The 24,575-nt window shown below is 53.6% G+C and overlaps 1 protein-coding gene across 1 annotated transcript; it reads right to left on the minus strand.

Moving 5' to 3' along the window:
- Positions 1 to 888: 888 nt before the first annotated feature.
- Positions 889 to 23,698, minus strand: LOC130262118 (protein argonaute-1). Its single transcript, XM_056508921.1, has 19 exons — positions 23,580 to 23,698; positions 16,547 to 16,730; positions 15,680 to 15,800; positions 15,368 to 15,549; positions 14,982 to 15,118; positions 14,747 to 14,881; positions 14,393 to 14,480; positions 13,153 to 13,300; positions 12,946 to 13,065; positions 12,152 to 12,274; positions 11,616 to 11,749; positions 10,229 to 10,413; positions 9,924 to 10,083; positions 9,551 to 9,641; positions 7,680 to 7,874; positions 7,423 to 7,557; positions 6,453 to 6,554; positions 5,458 to 5,657; positions 889 to 5,046 (listed from the first exon to the last, which is right to left on the minus strand). The coding sequence occupies exons 1-19, from the start codon at positions 23,602 to 23,604 to the stop codon at positions 4,938 to 4,940; spliced, it is 2,574 nt and encodes an 857-aa protein (XP_056364896.1). The 5' UTR covers positions 23,605 to 23,698; the 3' UTR covers positions 889 to 4,937.
- Between the last annotated feature and the right edge of the window lie 877 nt (positions 23,699 to 24,575).

Here is a 24,575-nt window from a genome sequence, read left to right on the forward strand (position 1 = left end):
CTGTTGTACCTCTCACAGAAAAAGCCCATTTAAAACTGCTAAAGATTCTGTTATGTAGTAGGAATCATTTAAAATAGGTGACAGAACCCACAAAGCAGCTGGATGTGTGCAGGACAGGTGCCCACCTCAGGACAGAACTTTCTGGTGCTGCAGTTGGGTAAATTAACTGACGAGTGCCTGCATGCCATTAGCAAGCACTTCCTTAAAATTCCTTGGCATTATTCAAAAACCCAGTTACAGCTCAACTGCTAAATCATTCATTGGCTTAAGGTCTGCTCCTGCATTTTTGTAAGGTAAAACAAAGAACTCCTCCAACAAAGAACTCAGAAGATGGCAAACAACCTCCAGTTCTGGACCCTAAAATTCAACCATAAGCTGCTGGCACTGGAGAAGACTAGGACTGCAAGAATTGCAAAGCTGGGAAATGTAAAACATGATGGGAAATGTAAAACATGAGGCAGTGCAGAAACCCAGAGGATCAAGTTTAACCTCAACCCAAAAGGAGTCTGAAATCTGTCCTTAAAGCACCTCAGAGCCATGAGCCCCTGAAGCACTCAGTGAGGCTGGAGGAACAGCATATTTTGATGTACATTTCTGTTACCTAATAAGCCAGGAGCCTGAAATCAGTCAGTTCTCAGGTGACATTTTAATAAAAAGTGGAATTGTATCTGTATTCCCAGAAGTTTTAAGCACATATTTGTTTGCTTAAGTGCTTCTCTCATTGAACTGAGATCTGGACAGTGAGGGGTGTTGGATCCTCTGCAGTGTCTGATGCAGTTCAGCTCCAGTCACCATTTCCCTGTTTGTCCCCCAGCCTTTCCCAAGGGAATGGCTGGGATGTGCATGTCCCCTTCCCACGAGATGTGACTCAGGAGTGTCACCCCGACATATTCACATTGCTTTTATTTAGGTCTTCTGCCAACAGTTACAGGGTAACAGACACTTGGGACTGCAAAGTCGAAGTTGCAAGCAAAAATCAGGACCAAGGCAAAAAAAAATCCACAAAGGCAATTAAATCAAATCCAATATAAATACAATGTTCTGGAGCTCTTTAATCATACTGCTTTCTTTAATAAAGAGGTGGTTAGAATCTTACAGTATTTTCTTTTGGCCTAATCCAAGGATTTTGTTACTCTTCACCAGTCTTAATTCCACACATACAAAAAAAAAAATTGATATTCAACCTTTAAAATATAAGCCATATTTTCTTAATAAAATAAGTTTTGTGCTGCTGCTTGTTTAGTAAGTACTGTACATCAACTGTTCACGGCTATTTAACAAATGGACCATACAGAGTTCAAGCTAGAGCAAAAAAAACCCACAAGAAAAATAACAACCCAAACGGAGCGTCCTGTAAACACCCTATGTACAGTCCCACACTTGCTCATAGAAAGGAGGTACGAAAGGGGCTGGAAATCAAACACAAAAGCACTGGAGTCCTGGAAATTTTCTTTCACAACTATTGAAGTGCAAATCACTCAGTCAAGATATGAATTTCACTTGTTTATTGCTCTCCTGCTGTCTGGCTTCCCTTCCTGAAACAATCATATTATTTTATTTCACACTAATTTTCCAAGAAGAAAACCTTCTGCGAGGCAACACTGGATGCTTGGGCTGTTTGAGACATCGTGTGCAATCCCAGAACACCCCGACTTCCCTGGAAGCTGCAGGGAGAGGGCAGAGCAGCCCTCCCACCCCATTCCGTTCAGATATAAAGGAAACAACAGCATTCAACAGGTAAATGAAAGCTAATCCTCTTCCCACAGAACTGCATGCACTCGGCGACACTTCCAGTCGCAGCTGGAACTCGTGCGCATGGAGAAGGCAGAGACTTGGAGCTGATTGGGATGCCCATGTGGGGTTTGTGGCTAACTACAGATCCTGATATGTACCTGGGGTAACACCTATCTGCTACAGGCAGCAAAACGCACCTCAACATGCAGCTACTCATTTGCATCTTGGACAAGAGAGGGGGAGAAATGCCGATGCCAGAGCGCGGAGAGGGCACGGTGCATAGTCCGGTATAGAAAACATGCGGGTCACTCCAACCTCTCTAAACTTCTTCAAAGTGGAAACAGGGTTTAAAGGGCACAGCAGCTACTGAGTTTGGCTTTTTTGTTTATCCAAAACCATGAAAACCCAACGCAGAGGGTGAAATAAGGGCAGAACACGATCTGCAAGTCAACAGCTGAGAGTTTCAGAAACTGTGAAGCTTTTGTGTAGTTAAAATTGCTGTTAAAAGTAGGTGCTACATCAGCAAGTCTTCATTCATAGTTTTCTATGAACAGCCACCTTACAAATGAGTGCAAATCTTAAAGGTCCATTTTACATTTCAAGTCTCAAGGTTAAAAAAAATTGTTACAGAGCAACAAGCTGTTTCTGTAAATGCCCACACTATCTCTTTTCAAATGGTTAAAAATGGCATGTGCTATGCCACAGCTACTAAAAGACATTTCAGAATTCTAGACCCAACTAAAACACTAAAATAAAAACGAGGAACCAAAATACCTTTGCCCCTCACTGCAGAGCAGCAGCCAGGCGCATTCTGGTGTAATGCTGGTGAACAAACTGATTTGCAGAGAGAACCTTGACCTTGACCCCGATTTTATTCTTAATGAGGAGCTTTCTAACACCAGGTGAGCAGGAACAGCCCCTCTGAGATTGTTTTGCTTTCAATGAACACAAGCCAGAGTTCGGAGGATGAGATGGAGGTGCTGATTGGTGTCACTATGCAGGCACTTGTGTAGAGGAATGTAGGCTTCTCATGTTGACACTTAGTGTTGATGTGTTCCCTACGCTCTAAAAGCCTTCCTAAGAGTTCCCTACCTACTGACCACAGGTAGTTCCTGGTCTCCTCCCCATCACCTTGAGGATATACAGCAGTGGAGGTTGACACAAGGTGCAAAGGAGGATATGAACCAAACACTGTGGTCTTGAGGAAAACAGGACTGTGCTAAACGTAGGATCTTCACCAAACGTGACATCAGTGGGCTCAGCACTTAGTTTGCATAGCATAGTGATGTTGTCACTGTTCACAAACACGTTGCCCCAAAAGAAAATGGGAAGAGTGAATTCCCGGGATTAGGACAGCTCAATGGGCCAACATGACCGGTGTGGTTTTCGTGAAGGCAAGGCAAGTTTCAACATCAGAAAGTACAAACCAAAGAGGTGGAGATGTGCTTCTGTCCGCACGCGGGCCAGGGGCAGCGCTCGCGTGGGGCCGCCTGGGAAACGCGTTCGGCAGGAAAATGATACCAGAGCTCTTCCCCTCAGAGCGTGGCAGGAGCGTGCGCCTCGTTTGTCTCTTGAAGGAAGCGCCGTGAACACTTTCATAGAAAAAACCCCAGATAATGAGCTTGGATGATATTGGTACTGAGCTGCCACCACGGCCCCGCCACCGTGCGTACGGTCACTTTGCAGCAAAATGGGTCTGAAAAGCAGTGACCAGGTTCCTGTGGGGAAAAAGGCTGTTTTCCCAGTACAAACACAGATCAGGAGTTTCCCCCATGACAACAACAGGGGATCATTCTAAGGAAAAATCTGGTGTGCTTTCAGAATAAAAACCCTGGACATGAGAGCAGTGATACCATGACACAAAGAGCAGCAAAACCTAGCAGCAGAGAGGGTGAGAGCCTGGAGGTGCTGGAGGTGGGGGTGTGGCAGGTGGGAAAGCAGCCGGCCTGGGCAGACACGTGCCAAATGCACATGGGCAATGGGCACTGTGGAGCACCTGGCACAGCACAGGCTGCAGTTGGCAGCACTCATCGGACAGAAACGTTGGAGAGCTGTGGCGTGAGCACACAGCCTCAGGAAGTGCAGGGATGTAAACTCTGAGAATGTTAATGACTTGTGGATTTTGGCAACAGACTCAGTATCGTATAAAAATAATGTTTAGTAAAAAAATCCCGGTGTCCATCATAAAAATTCAGGGGGGGAAAAAAAGAAAAACATGGATAGCGCTTTCTGTCCTCATGGGATGGAGATGCCCCCATTTGTCAGAAACAGTTTTAAATAACAAGTAGTACATTGGAAACAAAAATGGGTCAGCAGCCATTAAACATGTCCTGTATGAAAGTGCACATCTTTCAATGGGGTTTAACCACTGTGAGGTCGTGATCTGACACAAACTGCAACTGAGGACCATAGAAATTAACTCCTTCTGATGGAAATATGGACCACCATCAAGACAAGATTACTAGTTTCCTTACAAGATTAAAAACATTGAAATTTTGCAGCATCATAGTAAGGCACTCACCCATGGAAAAGTCTGTGACTGTTGCTTCGAGCGGCAGCAGCTGACTAGCTTGTAACACGAGGAAGACAGTTTTCAGTTCTGAGCTAAGTGCTAGGGTGCCTTACATTATCTGGGGGGAAGTACTCGGGGGCGGGGAACTGTTAGTGTTACAATTCTCCTATAAACTAGTTGGTTGTCTTATTTCCTCTCAACCCATTAAAGCATCTCATAATCTAAAATATTAGTTTTATAAATCTAGTCTTCTGTTTTAAGGCTCTAAAAATCCCCTCCCCCCAACCCCCACAAAAAATACCTACCAGCGCCTGGTGGGCAACGGAGGACCAAAGCCGCCAGTTCACAGTCAGGAGTCTCTAGTATTGCATCTTAAAAATGAAAACCTGCTTCTGCCTCCCGGGAGTTTTATCCCTTCCCTTGAATGCCTTCATGTGTTTGGTCAGGTCAAAATTTTGCAAAGCCAGAAAAAATTAAAAAAATAATCATCATCATCAGTCTCTTCCAATCCTACAAAGGTGTTGGATCGTTTTGTCCCGTGGTGCTGGTCTCCTGCCTGGAGTCGACACTGCCTGCCCTGCAGTGATTTCTCATTGGAAAAAAAAAAACCAAGGTGTCCCAATGCTTCCTTTTTTGTATGGCTCCTACAAATCTGAAAGCTTTCTTGAGTGAGGTAACAAAAGTTAGGCTTTCAAGCAAAGTACATGGTACGTAAAGTGTCCTGATGAACCTGCACAGCCTTCGCCAAGGCCTGGGGGTCTCTGCCGTTGCTCTGTCCAGATATATGGCTGCCCTCGCCACTGAAAATCAAGGAAATCACTGTGTAATTATTTTGTATTTTCCCCCCAGGAACACTGAGAAACTCCCCTGGAGATGGAGATCAGCTGAGTGCTGGCAGCACAGGAAGTCACCTCACTGCAGTTCACAGGGATGCTGTGCATGCTGGTGACGGTGCCTGTACTGAATATTCCAGCATCTTGAGGCAGCTGGAAATGCTCAGACACCACAGGAATGCTCCCACAAGCCTGGGATGAGCTTAGGACAGGATTTAACCCTCCTTTATCCCCGTTCCCCCCGTGCTGGGCCTTAAGAGCATGCAGCAACATGCAGGTCTTCCCCTGGAAAGGCTGCAGCACTCTTGGACGCAGGAACTTTGGCCCCCTGCCCATCCCTGGCTCTGCCCTCCCAGGGCCACAGGCTGTGCCTCTCACCTGTCGTGCTCCTTATCCACAAGGTGGTACCGTGCCCGGAATGCCACCAGCCTGGCATAATAGGCTGGGGCTGGGATGGAGACGGAGCGGGTGCAGCGCACGTAGGTATGGCACAGCTGGTACGTGAGGATCTGCAGCTCGTCCGCCGTGAACCGGTTGTCATCCCACAGCACGTAGTAGTGGGACGGCCGGCTCGTGCCCTGGGGAAGAGGGGGCTGGAGTGAGATGCTGCTTGCAACCAGATGCAGCTGCCTCGCATCCCCACCAGCCCCTCCCTGATCCAAATGATCCCTCAGCCAGCCTAGGCAGGAGGGATGCCTGTGCTTCCCTGCTGTGAGAACCCTACACGGCAGCAAGGCAGGAAAGCCCTTGGCACTGAGGTGCAAAGCAGTACTAATGCTGCTGCCTGGTGCCTGTTCCCTCTGTGTCAGACAGCCCCCTGCATCCCCCACTGCATCCCCACCGAGCTGGGCCAGGTCCCACTGTCTGTGCAGGGGAGGGGAAGCCAAGCAGCCTCCCTTCCAGAAGCAGCTGCAGATTACATGAGTGCAGTTTTTCCAGTCTGGTTTCTGACTAATCTTGGCTGCCTGCAGCCAGGCAGCTGCAGAGCAGGCAGGGACGGCTGGCCTGGCTCTCCTGCCCACGGCCAGACAGCAGGTCCCTGCTGGCAACCAGGTGCCCTGGCAAGCCCAGCACGCTCAGACACCAGCTGACAAGCTGCTGAACTGCCTGCTCTAAAGGAGGAAAATCTCATAGGGAGACCCTTGGCTCCAGGGGAGAAACTGAGTATGTGCCACACAATGCAGCAGCAGCACGGACCCGGCACCTGCTTGCCAAACACCGTAGTGGCAGCTCAGATCCAACTATCCTCAAAACCAACTGCTGATGCTAAAGGGAGGTTGTGACAGGGCCAGGACAAATGCATGAGAGCACAATCTGTAACAGCAGCCAAAAAACCCAGCAGCATCCCAAGAGCCAGCCCTGGAGCATGGTACCTGAATGCCTGCATGACTGCACAGGTAGAAGTCAAACTCAAAGGGGTGGGTGATGTTGGTATCCACTGTTGTTCCTGCTGGGATGTTCCCACTCTTTCCAATCTGCAGGAAATAGAAAGAGATACAAGCATTGTAGAGTTTGGTTATTTCTAATTGCCAAGAGCACTGTCCTCAACACAGCTGCCCCGCCACAAGACCATGGTGGAGGGTCCCCCCCTCTGTTTGAGATGTAGAGACAGTCTCTAAGTGCCTATTCAGGGGGGACAGAAGCAGCTCATCCTACTCTGCTTCCTGCCCAAATAGGCCTGCTAGCATTTTTTGCAGGCCTCAATGCCAGGCATGACATGGAGACATAGCATGGGAAAGAGCAGCAGGGTGAGGGCTGGGTAGGGGCCCATCCTACTACAGAGATGAGGACTAAGTGAGCAAAACACCGTGGATCTCTGTAGAGCATGTGCTGGAGTCCATGCCACAAGATACTGGGGCTTTTACATCATGATTAAAAACTGTCCTTAGTTTCCAAGATTAAATCTTCCTGCTCATGTGGAGCAGTCTGGTTAGACTCAATCTGACCATTAAATTCAGAGGAAATCTAGGAACAGCGACAGCAATCAATGTTACTGCAGAGCACACACAAACACGCTGCAAGCAAGCAAGGGGTTATTCAGCCTGTCACGTCAGCAACTCCAGCTATCACCAAAACAACAGATGTTTTCAAGCTGACAGAGGCTATTTCAAGAATCACCAGGATCATCAGCACCCAGTAACTCATAATAACAGCAAACAGCTGGCTAGGGTTTGAGAAGCAGACTAGTCCATGTGTCTGTAGAGTCCACTGAGCAGCACGTTTCATTCAGAACAAGCTCTCCCTGTCAGTGTTGAGATCTCCCCTCAGCAAAGCCAGGGCTGGCTCTTCCATCAGACAGGGATGAATCAGCTGCCTCCAGCCCTGGCAGCCTGCAGCACTCACCCTCTCGTTCTTGTCTGCACAGAAGAGACGGGTGTGATGCCTCTTCTGGACAACGATGTAGGTGATGCCAGGCTGGTAATCCTTTTCCAGTTTGATGCAGGCGTCTCGGATTGCCAGGAGCTCATAGTGAAGGATCTGGAGAGACAAGGGCACACAGAATGAGGCGACACACCAGCACCCAGCTGTCTCTGGGCACCCCTAAGCAACCTCACGGCTGGTGCAGCCCTGCTGGCCAATGGGATCTGAGGGTGCCTCACCTGTGGGAGCTGCCCCTCAGGAACACCATCGCGGTAGAAGATGATCCTGGTGGGTTTGAAGCGTGTGGATTTGTAGAACTGGATGAGGAGCTCCCTCACCATGTAGGACAAGTCCTCGATGATCTCCTGGCGAGGCCGCTGCACGCGCACCGTGGCACAGTACCGGCTGGGGTGGGCGTCCATGCTGCCCACAACCTGCAGCGACAGACAGGCCAGGGCCCTGGCTTACACCAGCAAGGGCAGAGGGGATGTGGGACAGTCCCAGCCTCCACCTGCTTCCCACAAGCACAGAGTGGGCAGAGCACCTGAACTCACAGATCAGATGGGACAGCAAATACTGTACAGGCAATCAGTGCCCAACAGGGATATCCCTGGTCAGGACCACATCCTGATGTCACATTCTGCCATGCCCTTTTAAGCATTTGTGGGAATTTCCAGTGAGACAACTTTGGTTGTGCTACTGAATGCTGTGGCTGTGGGGGACTGCTGCTGCTCTGCTCTTGCTTCCCTTCTCCTGCCTGGCAGTGAGAGGGAGTGGGGCTGCCCAAGACGCCAGGGGCTGCCCCAGACAGCCACAAGGGCATGGTGGGTCGGAGTCACTGCTTGGCAGCCATTGAGCAGGGAGTTCCCACTGCAGTGCAGGCAGACCTCAGACACGTCAGAGCAACAGGTCAGGGGCAGCTGGACTTGGCTGTGACACAGCTTAATCATGCTGGCCCATGCTGGGGAACAGACATCCAGCTGCCTCACTCCCCCTCTCCTTCAGCAGTGACTGCACCTTGTGCCCCGCGTCCCCCGAACAGAGGGGAAGCATCACAGACTACATACCCTCAGCAGTGTGAATCTGCTGCTCCTGCCCTCCCCAACACTTTCACTTTTGCTTTGAAAACAGAGCTCTAGGGTTGGGGCTCCCCCACTGGAGCCAATGTGTACAATAGAAACCTTTCCTTTAGTTTCAGCAACAGACCCACTGCTATTGTCCAATCAGCAACACACCAAGGACATGGTCAAGTTGTTCCAAAGGCTCTACCCTTCTCCTCCCCTGCAGCTTCCAAAAAGCTTTCACAAAAATTAAGAAAAAAGCCCCAGTGGTCCTGCACAAACCACAAAATATATTTTCAGAGGGGAAGCTCTGCCGCCAGGAAACAGACTGTTCTGTCACACCCACACCCACAGCAAACAGCCCAAAGCCTTTCCCAACCCCTTCTAATTAAGAAAAAAACACTCCTCCAAAGATGCATTTGCATGCCAAGGAAAACCTGAGCTGTGTAAGTTCTTAACTGGAAAGTTAAGAACTTAATAGGAAAATGCTGACGTGCTTATCCCGCATGGCAATGAGCACAGAGCAGTGTCTCCCAGCCCAAAGGAGGGCACAAGCTGTCCCTGGCCTCCCTGGCCCCCTGCCACCAAGCAGCACTTCGCTCCAGAGATGCTCATTAATTTGAGAAGGCAAATCCTCCTCCACAAAGGGCTCAGAAGCCCAGTCACAGCCCAGTTTCCCGCATGTCCCAAACCCCAGCTCTCCAGAGGGGCAAGGTTCCTGAAGGGCTGCAGCTGCACAGGGATGCCCCAGGATGACTCCATGCAGCATCAAGCTGCCAGCACTCTCAGGGCCACGCTCGGGGCCAGCACATCACGAGCCCCATCTGGTGGCAGCTGCCAGTCTCCCTGTGGCTCCCAAAAAGTGCAGCTTCCCTGCACGGAGAGGCAGAAAGGGATCAGGACACAACTTCCCAGGACTGGGATAAAGACACAGTAAGGGCCCACCCTGAAAAATGTCATCATGGAGACAGCAGTAACACATGGACACGTGAGTCCCATTCCAGCTCCTGCATTCTGCAGGGTTTTGGGGCACCAAGCTGTGAACTTACAGCTGTTATGGAGGGTTTCTTCCCATCTCCTGCTGGCGGGTGAGTGACATCAGCGCCGAGGAAAATCACCGGCTGCTGAAAGACGGCAGAGCTGGTGGGAGAAGAGAGAAGAGAAAACAAGCAGTCAGCCTTTGGGGCCATCTCAGGGTGATGTACAACCCAATGGAGATGAGCAGGTGATATCAAGGCTATATCCTGACCTCCAACGGTGGCCTGGACACATCAACAGCTCATTATCAACAAGGAGAAACAAGTTACAAGCCCCCATTCCAAAGAGCTATCTATGAAGGCCTCCTCCATGCAAAGACAGGCAGGCAGCACAAGGGACTTGGGGTACAACCCAAAAACTATGAGAGGCACTGGCCGTACGAACCGCTGGTGAGGCACAAGGATGTTGTTGATCCCGCCAAGCTTGACGTTGATCTTGAGGCAGAGGTTAGAAAGGGTCTGTGGGGAGGTTTTCACCACATTCTTGACCTGGACGCACTGTGTGGCCATTCCCAGGAGAGTGTCCCCAACACGCTTCACTTCAGCTGTGGGCAGAGGAAGCAGGTGAGCACACAAGCAACCAGCCCTGCACCACTTCCAGCAGCACCCTTGGGAATGAGGAGAGCCCTGCAGGAGCCAGCCCTCCTGAGCCAGCCCAAAGCTCTTCCCTCTGTGTCGCCCCAGACGCACCGTACACAGGTGTCTTCCCTGGCAGGATGACAATGATGAGCTGCAGCCCTGAATAGGTGTTCTTGAGGTGTCGGAACATGGGCTCCACGCTGTCTGCACCCTGGGCATACTTGCAGAAGCAGGGCTGGCCCTGGATGGGCATCCCGGCGTCCTTGGAGATCTTGCGCAGCTGGTCTGTGAAGTTCCTGTGCCGGGAGGAGGAGCTGTGAGCCCTGAGCCCTCCTGCATGCATGGAGCCCCACAGCCAAGTGCTGCAGCACTGGACAGAGACAGGGCCATCACATCTCCTGTTGGGCCTCTATGGCATCCAGCACATGCATGGCACAGGAAACACAAGACCAACACATGTCAGGGCTGAACTGTCTGCTCTCAGTGCCCTCTCACCCACATACTGACTCCTTCTAATGCCATGGAGATGAGCCCCTCTCCCTTAGGAAGCTGGAGCAGTGGGGAACAAATCTGCTGCCTGCAACAGCTGATTTCCAGGTGACTGCAAAGCTGATGCCAGCCTGCACTTACCACAACTCAGCCACACTCTGGATTTTTTGAATGCCAGGGACTGGTTTGATTCGGTGAGAGCCAAAGGGAACACAGGGCTCATAGCTCTGCTGCAAAGGGATCACGGGAGGAGTGTGATGTCACTCCCACCTGCACCCAGGTGCTGCAGACACGGACACTCTGAGCTCTTCCAAACCTCAAACACTGACCATGCCAAACACCCAGAGAAGACACACAAAGTGCTCACCTTGATGCATCCACTCTCAGTCAGGAGAAACCTGAGACCCCAGAAGAATCCAAAACCAAAGTGACCATTTTCCTAAATCAAATAAACTGTTCCTGCTCTGCATCACTTTGCTACAAAAACATATTCTCTAAACTACCAAAGCTTCTCAGAAAGCCCAGAACTTCTCTGTAATAACCCATGGTAAATTAGGATGCTTCCTATATGAATTACATAATTTCAGATTATTGGGGAAACTTTTAATCCTCAGAACCCCTTCTCTCTGGGGAGATTCAGACTAGAAGAGCTCAATACAGCTTTAAAGCTGGCACTTTCCTCTCCCAATACTGCAGCTCCCTGATTCAAAGAGTAGATCGAGGAGAACTGACTGACAGCTCACAAGTACTCATTCCAACCTGGCAGCTTTGTGATGGCTTAGGGACAATTTGCAGCTGGGACAAACAGTTTGGCTTTCTGGATAAAGCAGAAGCAACAGGAACTAGACACCCCACATCAGACTGGTACCACAAGCAGTGGAGCTCCCTGCAGCTCCAGCACTGGCAATGCTGGACATGCATCCCCTGGCTGCAAGCAGCAGTGTGACAGCCTCTGGAGCCACGGGCCCCTCTGGCTTCCCCCACCCACATGGGCTGCCCCTTTCCTTACTTCAGCACCTCCTCTCGACACTGCTTCTGCGGGGCAAAGCAGGCAATGGCCCAGACTTTGATCTCAATGCCGTTGTAGAACTGCTTCCCTCGCATGTCCCACACGCCCTGGTTGGGAGTTGCAATGGCCCGGTTCTGCAAGGCAAACAGAGGGTCAGAGCAGCCTGCCCGGCCCCGCAGCCCCACAGCCCTGCCTGGGCTGGGGCTGAGCTCCTGTCCCAGTGCTGGAGCTGGAGATGACTCCCTGGCAATGAGCAATCCACAGCCTCAGCTCTTCAGCCGTGACACAAAATTCACCCAAGCTGCCCTATGCTGAGCATCCCTCTCCTCTTCATCTCATCACCAATGACTCTTGGCTACTACTTTCAGAACCAGTTTGACTGTGAAAAACTCAAAAAAAACCCAAAGCCAAGGCACTCTGATAAAACATTCCAGTTCTAACATGAAAATAACACAAATTTTGCTCAGAAACGATGTTTCCAGGTGTTGACAGCATCTCCCTGCAGAGTGCAGCCCAGCCCAGGCTGCCCCACTTACCCGGCCTCCATACTGCAGGATGGGAGCTGGCAGGACCCGCCCTGTCACCTCCGTCATGTCATCCTTCACCTTGATCCCAAACTCCTGAATGTATGGATCCAGATTGTAGCTGGCATTCTTCATCTGCAGAGGGAAGGAAGGGCCATGGGAGGGAGTAAGACCAACTGCTGCATTCCAGGCAGCTGCAGCTGGCCAGGAGACGTGGGCACCTGAAGACCTGCTCTCCACAGGGCAGCTCTGACAGGGGAGGGCGAGCAGATCAACACTGAGGCCCAAATCCTCTCCTGCAACTGACCCATGGGGACCTGATTTTGAAACACACAATGCAACTAACAGCACAGCCTGCTGCTGAGATTTAAGATTTCAACAGGAAGGTTCAGAAGGTTTCTCTCTTGGCAAGAACTTACCAAGATTCCCAGAGGGAATACCTAAGTATCCCTGGCTTCCAAAGCCTAGATGTACACGTTTGGGGAACAACAGCCCTGTTAACCAGTGGACAGGCACAGACGATGTTCCTGGCTGCAGCCCCATGTACACCCACAGCCAGGGGCGTGCCTCTAATCTGTTTCCCATCTCTAGTTCCAGCTCCCTTTGGGTCAGGTTCCATCAGTGCAAGAGCCTGAATTTGTTGCATGGGCATTTGCAAGGTCTTTGAGCCAGGCTCCCCTGTGCCAGCATCCATTGCATACACACAGGCACCTCTGCACAGGGATTCAGTGGGAAGAGGGGGATAAAACCCCACCATTAACCTCACCAACACCTTCTCAGCCCCCCCAGGGACTTGTGTCACGTACCAGGCGACTGATTTCCTCCTGCCTGTCCGGGGCAGACCTGGCTGTTGCTTTTATCATGGTTGATGTTTGATTGTCCGTGAGCTTCTTGATGCATCGCTGACCTGCCACAATGTTACACACCTGCACAGGGAGGGGACAGACAGCAGCCATGTGTTGGAAACAGGTAAGACACATGAGGACCACAGCTGAGTAGGTGCCAACACTCACCTCCAAGGGAAGGTACGTGTGTTTTTGTTCCTGGCCAACCTGGAGACAGGGCAGGTGAGGGTATTTCAACTGCAGGTTGTATTTCTGCTTGAAGTACTGAGCCACTGTGCACTCCACTGTCTGACCACTCTCCAGCTGCAGAGGGAACCTGGCAGAGGCAGGACATGAGGGATGCACCTACTCAGAACAGACACTTCCAGACCTCAGATACTATGTACTGTGGCTGGGAAGAGGGAGCTGCCAGGCTCCCACCCTGAGCTGCCATACTACAAAATAAAAAGCACAACAGTGATATTTTCAGAAATGGAGTCAGGAATACTCTTACCCCAGTGTGGGACTGAGGTGCCTAAATAAAGCTCTCCCTCACTAATCCAGTTAATCAGGGCAAATGTTTATTGCAGGACGTGCCACACATGCCATGGCTGGGCACAAAAATACAGCACACTGCCACTCAGGAGGGCTTCTGTGCCTGGTGTCCTCCCTGGGAGCTGAACTGAGCTCCAGGAAAAGGCTAACTGGCTTCTCCAGGTACAGGACAGCAGTTGCAGGGTGGACAGAGGGAGGCAGGAGGGGAACATTTCACTTCAAAAACGGGGAAAAAGAATCAAACTTCCTGGCTGCAGGGCTGAGAGGTGCCACAACACTTGCAGCTGGAGTGCAATACCCATCCTCAGCCAGCACCAGCTGCTCCCAGTTCCACAAAGAACTCCATGAAAATTCAGAATTGACCTGATACTCTGTAGAGAACCAAAATGACAGGAGAGCCAGGCTGACTACATCAGCAATGTGCCACATTCCTGCTGCACTTGCCAAGCCCCCAAGGCTGCGACCCAAGGATGCTGGTGCACAGGAAACACTGAGGGGTAGCCAGGCCCAGCCTGCTCCCAGGCATACACAAAAAATTCCAAGGCAGACACTTGTGTTAGCTCCTGACAAAGTCTCTGCTCTGGCAGTGACTATTTTAAGAATGAAGAAAACCAAACCCGGAGGTAAAAACTAGGACAATTGCTGGCATGTCAGCTCCCGCCCGCCGCCACGCTCTGCCTGCCAGACACAGCATCCTCTGCACTCCCATCTCCCTGCATCCCACTCCACACATGGCACAGGGCTGCAGAGCCCCAGACATGTCTCCTTTTGCCATCAAAGACTGGAGCTTCCTGTTCAGCTCTAATGACACCAGCAGCTGTTAACAAAGAGAACAGCGCGGATTTTTCCAAGGGCATCTGCCCACCCGCCTTACGTCTGGTGGCTGGCTGGCCGTCGGGTAACGTTACACACACGGTATTTCCTCTTCATCTGCCCACAGTGGGTCACCTCCACCTTCAGACCTGATGTGAGACAGGGAGACACAGCAGTCATGGTGAAGATGGGAGCAATTTCTCTTTGCCCAACTTCCTCGCGGCACTGCCAACAGCTTCTTTGACTAATTCCCTGTTTGCAGACACCCCAACAACAGCATGAGGGAGGCAGTGGTGACCCAGAAGACATTTAAAATGTGCAACCCCCATACCCCCACCTCACTGCAGGGGCTGGGTCAGACACAAACCACAGCCAGAGTCAGGGGACAGGTTCCAGAGCTCCCTGGGGGCTCTACCTTTGATCTCCTTGGTGAAACGCACTCGCTGCGAGTCCGTCAGGGGCTTGGGCTGCTCGTCGATGTTCCGGATGTCCAGCACCTCACACATGAACTCGATGACAGGCTGGGCTTTGTAGAAGGCAGTGGCCGACACTGTGGGACAGACACCACAATTTGTCTCTGCTCTCAACCAGCCTTCCCAAACAGACCCAGCCCTCCCACTGCAGCTCCCCAGCATGAGAAATATCATCACCATCGATGTTGAGCATCATCTTCCACATGGCAGGCCGGACTGACTGGTGGAAGCCGAACCAGACCTCCCTGCCCCCTCCCAGGGGATGGTAGTAGCCTTCAGGTGGGGAGAAGAAGGAGCGGCCGACAGGAGTGTACCTGTGAACCAGGGCAAACCATGTCAATGGCACACACTGGGCCCACACAGCACCCCCAGACCCCTGAGCTGGCACTCATCCTGCCAGCTGCATCACCCCCTCTGTTTCTTTTGCAGGAGCACCAAGGACATGGCTGGCACAGCTACCTCCTCCAATGACCGTCAAGGCCAGTCCCAGCCACAGCAGCCTGCCAAGGGCAGCAGTCCCCTCCCTTCCCTGGCATAGCCCCACTGTCCCTCAGTGCAGGTACCTCATGGAAGCCAGATGCCTCATGGCAACATCCAGCGCCTGGACGGACTCCAGTGGGACGGGGATCTGCCCGCTGACCAGGGCCTCGTGCAGCATGCGCCAGCTCACAATGGCCATCCATTTGATAGAGACCTTAAATATTCTGTCCTTGCCTTCCCCTGGGATCGTCACCTCAAAGTCAACCTGGGTGCAGGAGGGAAGGGACAGTGACCATGGCATCCCTGCAGGGATGAGGCAGGGTCATTTTCTGCTGGTCTTCCCAAGGCAGAAGGGAGGTCACAGTGCTCATGTGGGGTTTGCTGGCCCCTCTTACCCGCTCATTTCCAATGGGTAAGGCTGTGACAGTGTAGATGTTCTTCTTCCCATCATAGACTGGTTTTCGGTCACCAAAGATCTGTGGTTTGAAGTGCTGCACCATGTACTCCACGACTTCCCTAAGCAGGCAAGATAGAGGGGCAGGAGGAGAGAAAGGAGAGGTTTGTTTTGTCACTTTCTTTATAGCCTGATACCTTCTGTAACGTGTCCAGTCCACCCCAGCCTCCCTCCCTGAGGCAACTGAGAGCAGAGCTGAGACCCCTCAGGCAGGAAAGCCCCTGGACAAGCAGCCACGTGCCTTGTTCCACAGCTCAGAACACTGCCTTTGGCAGAAGGAGTGTACATGACACTGGGGGGAAGAAGGAGTGCACATGGCACAGAAGAATGCACAGTGGCTGGTTCTGCTAAAGTGTGACTCGCTGCAGAATGCACACACAGCATCTGCTCACCGGCCCTCGGGGCACAGAGCTCCCCAGGCTTCGAGGGCAGGGGGGGACAGGCAGCGAAGAGCACATCAAAAAGAAAAACAAAGAAAAGTACACGATGGCCCAAGGTCTGCACTTGCTATTTTTAAATCAGGGATTGCTGCCAAAATAGCACAGCTGCTTCAGAGCAGCAGGGACTGTGCTGAGGCTCCGGACCCCTGATGCTCCCAGGCCAGGAAGCAGCACTGCTGCACAAACATGGCTGAGGGGTCCAGCCACCTGTGGGCATCATGCAGTGCCATCACCCCACACACTGCTGTGCCCCCTGCCATAATGGTCATAATGACTTCTACTGCAAAGACAGAGACAGGCACTTATAGAGCCTCCACTAGAAAACTGGAAGCAAGGAACAAGTGCCAAACCTCTAATACTTGCCTTACCTGTTGACTCTGCGTGGACATTTATCAGGTTTGATATCCACTTCATAATGATACACATCGATTTTGGGAATGTCCACTTCAAAGTAGTTGGCCAGGAGCTTGATGGGCTTCCCGACAGTTCCTATCCCAGGCCGACGCGGCGCTTGAAACACCTGCTGCAAGGGGGGCAGGTATGCGCCTGCAGCTGTGGGAGACAGCACAGGTCAGGAGGGCTGCCAGGGATAGACAGATCTCACAGAGTCAGAGCACTCTCCATCACCACATCCTGAACTGGAAGGTCTCCCACTACCCCTCCTCCTGGCAGGAGGTGGCAGTGGCAGAATTCAGAGCAGCACACCAGGAAGCAGCTTCCCTGGGCACCATCTGGGGAGCGCTGGTGCCAGCCGAGCTGTTGAAGGGCAGTGCCAGGGCACAGCAGCTCCACCAACCTCCTTGGCACAGGGTCCAGCACTGCCACCTGCTATGGGAGAGCAGCACCAGCTCCACTGTCATAGTGCCCCTTTCCAAGGGGATGCAATTCCCTGGATACTCTGTCAGCAGGGACATACAAACACGTGCATTTCCCCTCCGCTCCCCAGCAAATTCCAACTCACTGCTGGAGGGAGGATGCCACAAGAAACAGGAAACGTATTATTCCATCTGCACTACACAATTGTTGAACTGCTGGGTTTTGCAAAAAAAACAAAACAAAACAAAGCAAAACAAAATCCAAACCAGTCCCAAATCCCCACTTGAAGCAGTGTGAGGACCTGTAAAGAGGGAAATACCAGTTTTCTACAATTCCCGTTACACAGACTCACTTATGAAGTTCAGAAGATGCAGAATGGCACCAGCACATGGCTACAGGACTGAGCTGCATTTCTAAATCAACAGCAGCCTCGGACTAAAATCCAAAGGGATTCTAAAAAATCTTATCTGTATCTTAAAATATTGCCAAGGAATTATTCCACTCTGCTGCTCTCTGAGGCGAGCTCTGCCCTTCCTGCCCCATTCCCACTTTGCCCATCTCCACTCCTCCCAGTCTGCACCTTCTATTTGTTCCTCAAACATGGTGAGGTCTGAGCCAGCAGGGCTGGTGCAGGGATCGAGTGTGGGGGTATTCAGAGCGCTCCATCTGCACGGCCAACTGTCCATGTCAGCCCACAGACAGCAACCCAGCTCCAATTCAAGATCCTGAACACATGGCGCTTTTAGCACCCCTTTCTCCCATCCACTTTCTTTTTAAATCCAGATTTCCATTCCAGGCTAAAAATATCAGAAGCAGAAAAACAGCAGAGCAGCAAACTAAACTTCAAATTTGCCTTTTGCTTTTGCACCCAAACTTTGCAAGACTTTCCTGCCCATGGAAGGCCCCCCAGTGATGTAGGACATCAAGGGGATGGGAAAACTCTTTTGAGTGTCCAGGGGCTGAATTGCAAAAGTTAATTCTCCAAAGCCAACCTCTGCTCCTGCTTCTGCCCTGCAACAGGAGCTCAAGAGATCAAAAATCTGCCAGCAGTCCCAAGCTTGGGCTCACCTGGCCCCAGCACCCTCTCAGACAAGGCAGCACAGAACTTGGAGCAAGGTGGGGATCCCTGAGTCCACTGCAGGGCGCAGACCCTGCAGGCACCTAAAGCTGCCCCAGGACAGAGTGACTGCCAGTCACCCTCAAAAAACATCTGTGCTGCACTTCGGAAGCAGCTTGTTTGAAGGAACTGATTTTCAGATGAGCTGCTCCCTGTGTAAGTCATGTCTCCACATGATTAACATTTCTTGGCAGTGGCCAGCTCCCTGGCTGCGAGCTGATGCATTTTTAAATCATGGCTCACAAGCAAAGAGGTATTTGCCAGTGCTGCTGGAGCCTCCAGTCCCTGAGTTTGAGTGAGGAACCATACTGCCCACCTGCAAGGTCTCTCAGGGGACAGCAGCTCTCTGCTTTCTGCCTTTCCTGCAGCCATGTCAAGGCCAGCACCCACAGCTTCTCCTCCTCTGGATCATCTCACCACCCCCCAGACAATCCTGGCAGCCGTGTATGAGCAGGACTGCACATAACTCCATATGCCCATGGTAACACTGCAGATGCAGGGAACACAGGGCAGTGGCCACAGCTTGACAGCTGCTCAGAGGCACCTGTGTGCCCAAGAGGAACTGAAGCCAGTTAGGGACTGGAAGGAGTTGCAGAGGTGCCAATTCATCCCACACCAATCCCACACTTGGCAGTCTCTCCAAAAGTAAGGCTTTACCATGCAAACCCGTCTGCCAGAGGATCCCCAGATGCTTCATGAATGTAACACCCTGGAATTAGGTGCATGAATCACAGGTGAAGGAAGGAGCCAGCCTCCAGCAACACAAAAGTTGGCTCAGAATTCTGATGGGACACACAAGACACCACAAACGTGGGATAAGATAAACAGGCAAAGCGGACAGAGGGAGTAGCACCTGATGGCACAGGAGATGCTCTGCAAAGAGCAGGGCAGGATCATGACCAGCATTGAGGACAGGCAAGCTCGCCCCTGGGCTGACTCACAGAGTTTTATTTTGGTGACCACAACACAAGGTCCCTGAATGTGACAAGCCAAAGCAGCAGCCCAGGCAGCACCTCCAGCACGTGAGCCAGGATTTCACCCAGCCTTGGCTGCTTCTGCCCAGGTGGGAGAGACCCCAAAACCCTTTGGTGAGCATGCAGGCACGGCTCATCCTTTCACATGCCACATTCCTGCCCTGGAGCACTCAGGGTCCCTCCATGATTTGCCTCAGTGAAAGCCACCCTTCTCCTGCCTCAGAGGATACTGCCAGGGAATCCTGGACAGCTCGACTGTCATCCCCAGGCACCACATACCTGAAGCCGGCTCAGGGAAGCAGAAAAGGAGCCAGCAAGAAACAGCCTCGTTAAAAAGCTACCCAGAGTGCATGGAAATACGGGGCTCCAGCACACAGGGGGGCTCCTGATGGCGGGAGTTGGCTCCTGCATACCTCGACTCTCCATGGCAAAGCTGCACAGGCTCCCACTTTGTCATGTAAATGCGGGCGCCGGGGCCGGGGGCTGCAGGGCGAGTGTTGTTCCTGCAGCACAATGCGGCCAGTGAGCGGGATGAAATCCGCTGCCATTAGAAATTCCGCGGCCCGGGAGGAATCACAGACTTTCGCACACAAAGCCGTGCCCTGGGGACGCGCCGGCGGCGGAGCATCGACGCCCCTGTGCCGGGTACCACGGGCAGAGACGGCGGCGAGGGCAGAGCCACCGAAGTGAAAGCAAGTTTGAGGTAATTAGCGCTGGAATACGCTTTGTTTCTGTTATTTATTGTAACAGCTGGGGAACACGACCCGCTGCCCAACAGCTGCCTGCGCCGGGCGAAGCCGCCGGTGGGACGGCATGAAATTACCATGTCATTGAAATCCTCTCCAGCGCCGTATTCAGCCGAGGGGCCGCGGGAACGGGGCCCAGACAAAAGCGAGTTTTATTGCGGCGGCGGCGGCGGGTCCACGCCGGCCCCCTCTCCGCACACCCACCCGCCAAAATACAGCCGGCAATCAGAGAGGTGCAGACGCGGCACAACAAATGCCACCCGACACGCAACATGGTCCATCCTCACCCTGAGACATCTCCCATCCTAAACCACCCTACAACACTCCCGGGAAGTGAAATCCCTGTCTGGGAGCAAAGCAAGGGGCAGCGCCAGTGGAAAAGGCAGCCGCTGGGGAGGGTGAGCAATCAGCATTTCCCATCTCCGAGTTCGACACCTTCAAAACCACTGGCTCCAAGCAGTGACCAAAGCCATTTCACGCAGCCCAGGCTTCAAAAAGCCTCATCTCAGCTCTGCCAAACCAGACATCGCCGCGGGTTCCTTCCCGAGTGACCTGAGCACTGCCAGGGTCACGCAGCTGTGGGTGCTTTTTGGTTAAACACCAAACTGAGTTTCAGCAGGTGATGCACACACAGGACAGGGACTGTCTGCAGCCATGGGAGTTCAGCATTAAACCTACGCACCAGAGCCTGGCTGCTGCGGGCAAGGCTGAGGTACCCAAGCTCTGCTCCTGCCCTGGAGTGGCTGCACACAAAAGATGAGCCAAAAAGGGCTCTAAACTGTTTTACCACAGGACTGACATCTGAAAGCTGCTGAGTCCTTTGTATCCTCACACTAAGCATTGCAAAGGACATTGTGCTTCCCACCTGGAAATCACGGATTATACCCTAAAGTGCAAGCTATAAACCTGCCTGGCTGAATGGGTGTCCCTGCACCCTGGGACATGCAGTCCCACAGGCTGAGCCGAGCAAGAGTGTGAAGCTGCGGAAACTGTGACAGAGCCCAAGGAACAGCAGCAAGAGCAGTGCCAACACCATCACTCCCCACACAGGCTCTGGAGAGCAGCGTGGTGATGCCAGTGGTGTGGTGATGCCGGCAGTGCAGACACAGCTCAATCATGAGCCGACCTGTGAGGGTCCTGCCGACCTGGCCTCAGCTGTCCAGCAGCTCTCTTTTCCATCCCTCTGATGGGGCTTGAGAAGGACTGGCACCCCTGCTGAGCACAGCGGGTGGTACGTCCAGGCTGTGTGACTGCACAGTGACCCCGGGGTCCCCGCTAATGGCAGCTGGGCCGGGCGGAGTCTGATACCTCCTGCCCAGCCCCGCTCGGTCTCCCGCTGCTCCGGCACTGCCCAGGCAGCAGCCAGGGACGCTCAGAGCCAGGAGTCGCAGACAAAGGCGGCCCCCAGTGCCGGAGGGACAGGACAAAAGCGACGCCGGCTCCTGTCTGTGTCCCACCGCGGCCCCGCAGTGCCACTGGCTACCGGAGCCGTGGTTGAACCTGCCCGTGGCTCTGTGTGGATCACCCTGCCCAAGGAGCAGCTTCTCTGCCTGATTTGGCTTCCTCCTCGCGTCTGCCATCTTATAACTTGTCTGTGTTTTGTTCTTCCCAGGGTTTACGGAGAGGCTGCAAAGAGTGTTTAGAGATAAACCATCCGTGCTGTGTCTCCAGGCAAGGTGCTTCTCCTGGCTTTGTTTCTCGGTCTAATCCCGTCCCAGAACCAGGCATACGCAATTTCGTGTTTCCTGAAGATAAAGAGCCCCAACAGACGGAGCAGCTTTGGGGCTTTTGCAAGGTTCAGCACAGGAAGACAACAGTTGAGATTAACAGCCTTTAGGAAGTTTGCAAGGGATAAAGAAAACTAAAAGTTGTGGGAAAATAAGTTTAGTTTTTAAAACCACTGCATGTGTGTGCCTCCCTGAGTGCTGTCTGTGGGTCAATGTTCTGGGTTTTCCCACTGCCTTTCCAGGCATCTCCATGTTGGGCATATCCAGGCACATGCCAGTTTCTGCTTTATTGCCCTGATAAGCCACAGCATCATCAGAGCTCACATGCAAGGCTCAGCCCATACCCAGGGTCTAGCACAAGCAAATAGGTGCCACAGCAGGGCAGGATTCACAGCAGCTCTGATGACATGGGGTTCATGAGTCCCCTGCCCAAGGGATGAACCTGGATGGGAGGAGATATCCCCCAGCTAAATTTGGGGACAGAAGAGAAAACTCCCAGGGATGCAGCAGCAGAGCCCTGCTCCCAGTGTAGCCCTCACAGGCCCAGGGACTGAAACCCAAACCTGTCCACCTAGTGCATCCCCATCCCAACACATGAGATTCTTTTAAACCACTTTAAGAGCATCATTTCAGGCTGTGGCAGGAGGGTGGCCGGCAGCAGTTATCTGTGTGGCCCTGAGGCAGCAGCGCTGCTATCGCCCCAAGGCGCCGGCAAAGCCAGCGGTGCCGCCAAATCACGGCTTCCAGAGGCCATAAATCAGCCCAAACACAAAGCACCAGCAGCGAGAAGGTAACGCAGACACTGGGAGATTTCTGTGCCACACTTAAAGTAAATATTGTAAGAAAGGACTGAAGTTTACAAACACAGGTTTATGTCAAAATCTCACCAGGCTGACATGTTATGGTGAGTGAAAAACCCACCAGCACAAGAGAGGTGGCAGGGCAGTGACTGCCGATCCCATTGCCCTGTCCCTCGGAAGGGCAGCAGCTCCCCATCCCCATCGCCCCGTGCTTCAGCAAGGCAGCGACCCGCGTCTCCATCCCCCCATCCCTCGTTCTGCCTTATTTTAGGCACCAAAATCCTTCTGCGGCTCAGCAGCGCAGGTTGGTGATGCTCAGGCCAGGCACCGGAGCGACCGGCAGCCGATGCGACAGGAACAGGTCTCCAAACCCCCGCGGGGCTGCCCGGCACGAAGGGCACTGGCAGCTGCTCCCGTCCCCCGCCGGGGCAGGGGACACGGGGGTGCAGGGCGGCTCTGGAGCCCGGCGCCGCGGGGCCACGCTCGGCCCCGGCTCCGCGCATGCCCTGGCACGGGCAGAGGAGACGCTCCGCGCTGTCACGGCACACGGCGCCGCCGGCCCCGCGCCAGCTCCAGCCTGCGCCCAGCTCCCTGAGCTCGGGGAACCGGGATGGATGGGGAACTGGGGGATGAAATGGGAGCTGGGGGGGATAAAATGGAAGCTGAGCGGGGGTGGAATGGCAGCCGGGGGGATGGATGGGGGTGGGAGGTAGGGGGAATGGAATGGGAGCTGGGAAAGGATGGGGAGATGGGGGGGGATGCTCCTGCTGCTTTGTGCAGAACAGGCCCCTTAAGCAGGGCTCGCTCCGCGCTGTGGGGACCTGCGGCTGGACGTGACCCCGGCCCTGTGCACCCTCCTGCGAGGTTTCTGCGGGTCCCTCCGCCGCCCCTTCCCCTGCGGCCGCGCCGCTGCTGCTGTCGGGGCACCCGGCGGCCCCCGCCGCATCCCCGGTGCTCAGACCCCCGAGCGCCTCCGACACTCCCCGATCCCCGGCATCGCCCCCGCACATCCCGCGCCGCCGCCACATCCATCACCACCCGCCGCGCTCCCCTCTGCACACCGCTCCGCCGCGCTCCCCGCTCCCCACCCGGTACAGGCCCCCCGGCCCCCGCCGCACACCCGCCCCCCGTTCCACCGGCCTCATCCCTTTCGCCCCCCGTCGCCCTCTCGGCGCTTCCCGGCGCGCAGCGCTCCGATCCCCCCATCCCCGCCCGCGGTACCTGCTCCCGAGGGTCCCGCTTCCATCCCATCCACGCGGGCGCCGCTTCGAGCCGGGGGCCGGGGCAGGGCCGTGCCGGGGGCCGGGGCCGGGCAGGGCCGGGGCCGGTGCCGCAGCCGCCTCACGCCCCTCACGCCGCGCGCACGCGCCGCCGCCGCCCGGCCCCGCGCGCAACAAAGGCGGCGCCCGCCGGGCCCGCCGCCATCTTGGGGCCCGCGGGGACCGGGGGACGCGGGGGTTCCGCTCGGGCAGCGGGGGGAGCCCGGCCGGGAGCTGACTGCAGCCGGGGAGCGGCGGAGCGCTGCCCGCCCGCCGGCACCCGGGCCTCCCGCTGCGCCGTTGCCACAAATATTTATTTCGTGGGTTTGGGTTTTTTTGGTTTTTTTTTTTGTTGTTGTTGTTTTTTTTGTTTTTTTTTTTTTTTTTTTAATGACCCGGCCGAGGAAGAAGCGCCAGTTCTTGTACCGGCAGCTGTGTGGTCATTCCTGAATGGCCTGAGCCTCGGCAGGCAGGAGCAGGGCAGGAATTCCCCGTGGCCCTGCTCCCTCTAAATCCATAGAACCAGGCAGAGCATCCCTTTTCCATCCCACCACCTCCCAGACCTGTCCTTCTCAGGAAGCACAGATCCCGACCCTGTGCCTTGACTTTGTAAATAACGTTATAAACCCCAGGAGCATCTTTCCCACAATGAGCCCAGGTGTGTGTTCCTGGCTGGGCCATTCCATTTTCCTGTAGAAAAGCCACAGGAATTCAGGCTATCAAAGCATTCGTGCCTCGTGCTGTTCTCCCAAAGCATGAGCAGCAGCTCCTGCTATCCCGAGGGAATTCCTGGAGCAGAACCCAGCTGGGATTTCAGAGTTGGTGCTGCTCAGACAGCAAGGCTGTGGCACAGAATCCCATGCATCACTCAGTCCTGGGTTCCTGAGGTTTGGTCTTTACATGATGTTTGGAAGACACCAGGATGAGCAAACCTTGGGGCTTGAGCTCCTCAGGTTTC

This window comes from Oenanthe melanoleuca, chromosome 23 (assembly GCF_029582105.1).
Source record: "Oenanthe melanoleuca isolate GR-GAL-2019-014 chromosome 23, OMel1.0, whole genome shotgun sequence".
Taxonomy (NCBI): Eukaryota; Metazoa; Chordata; class Aves; order Passeriformes; family Muscicapidae; genus Oenanthe; species Oenanthe melanoleuca.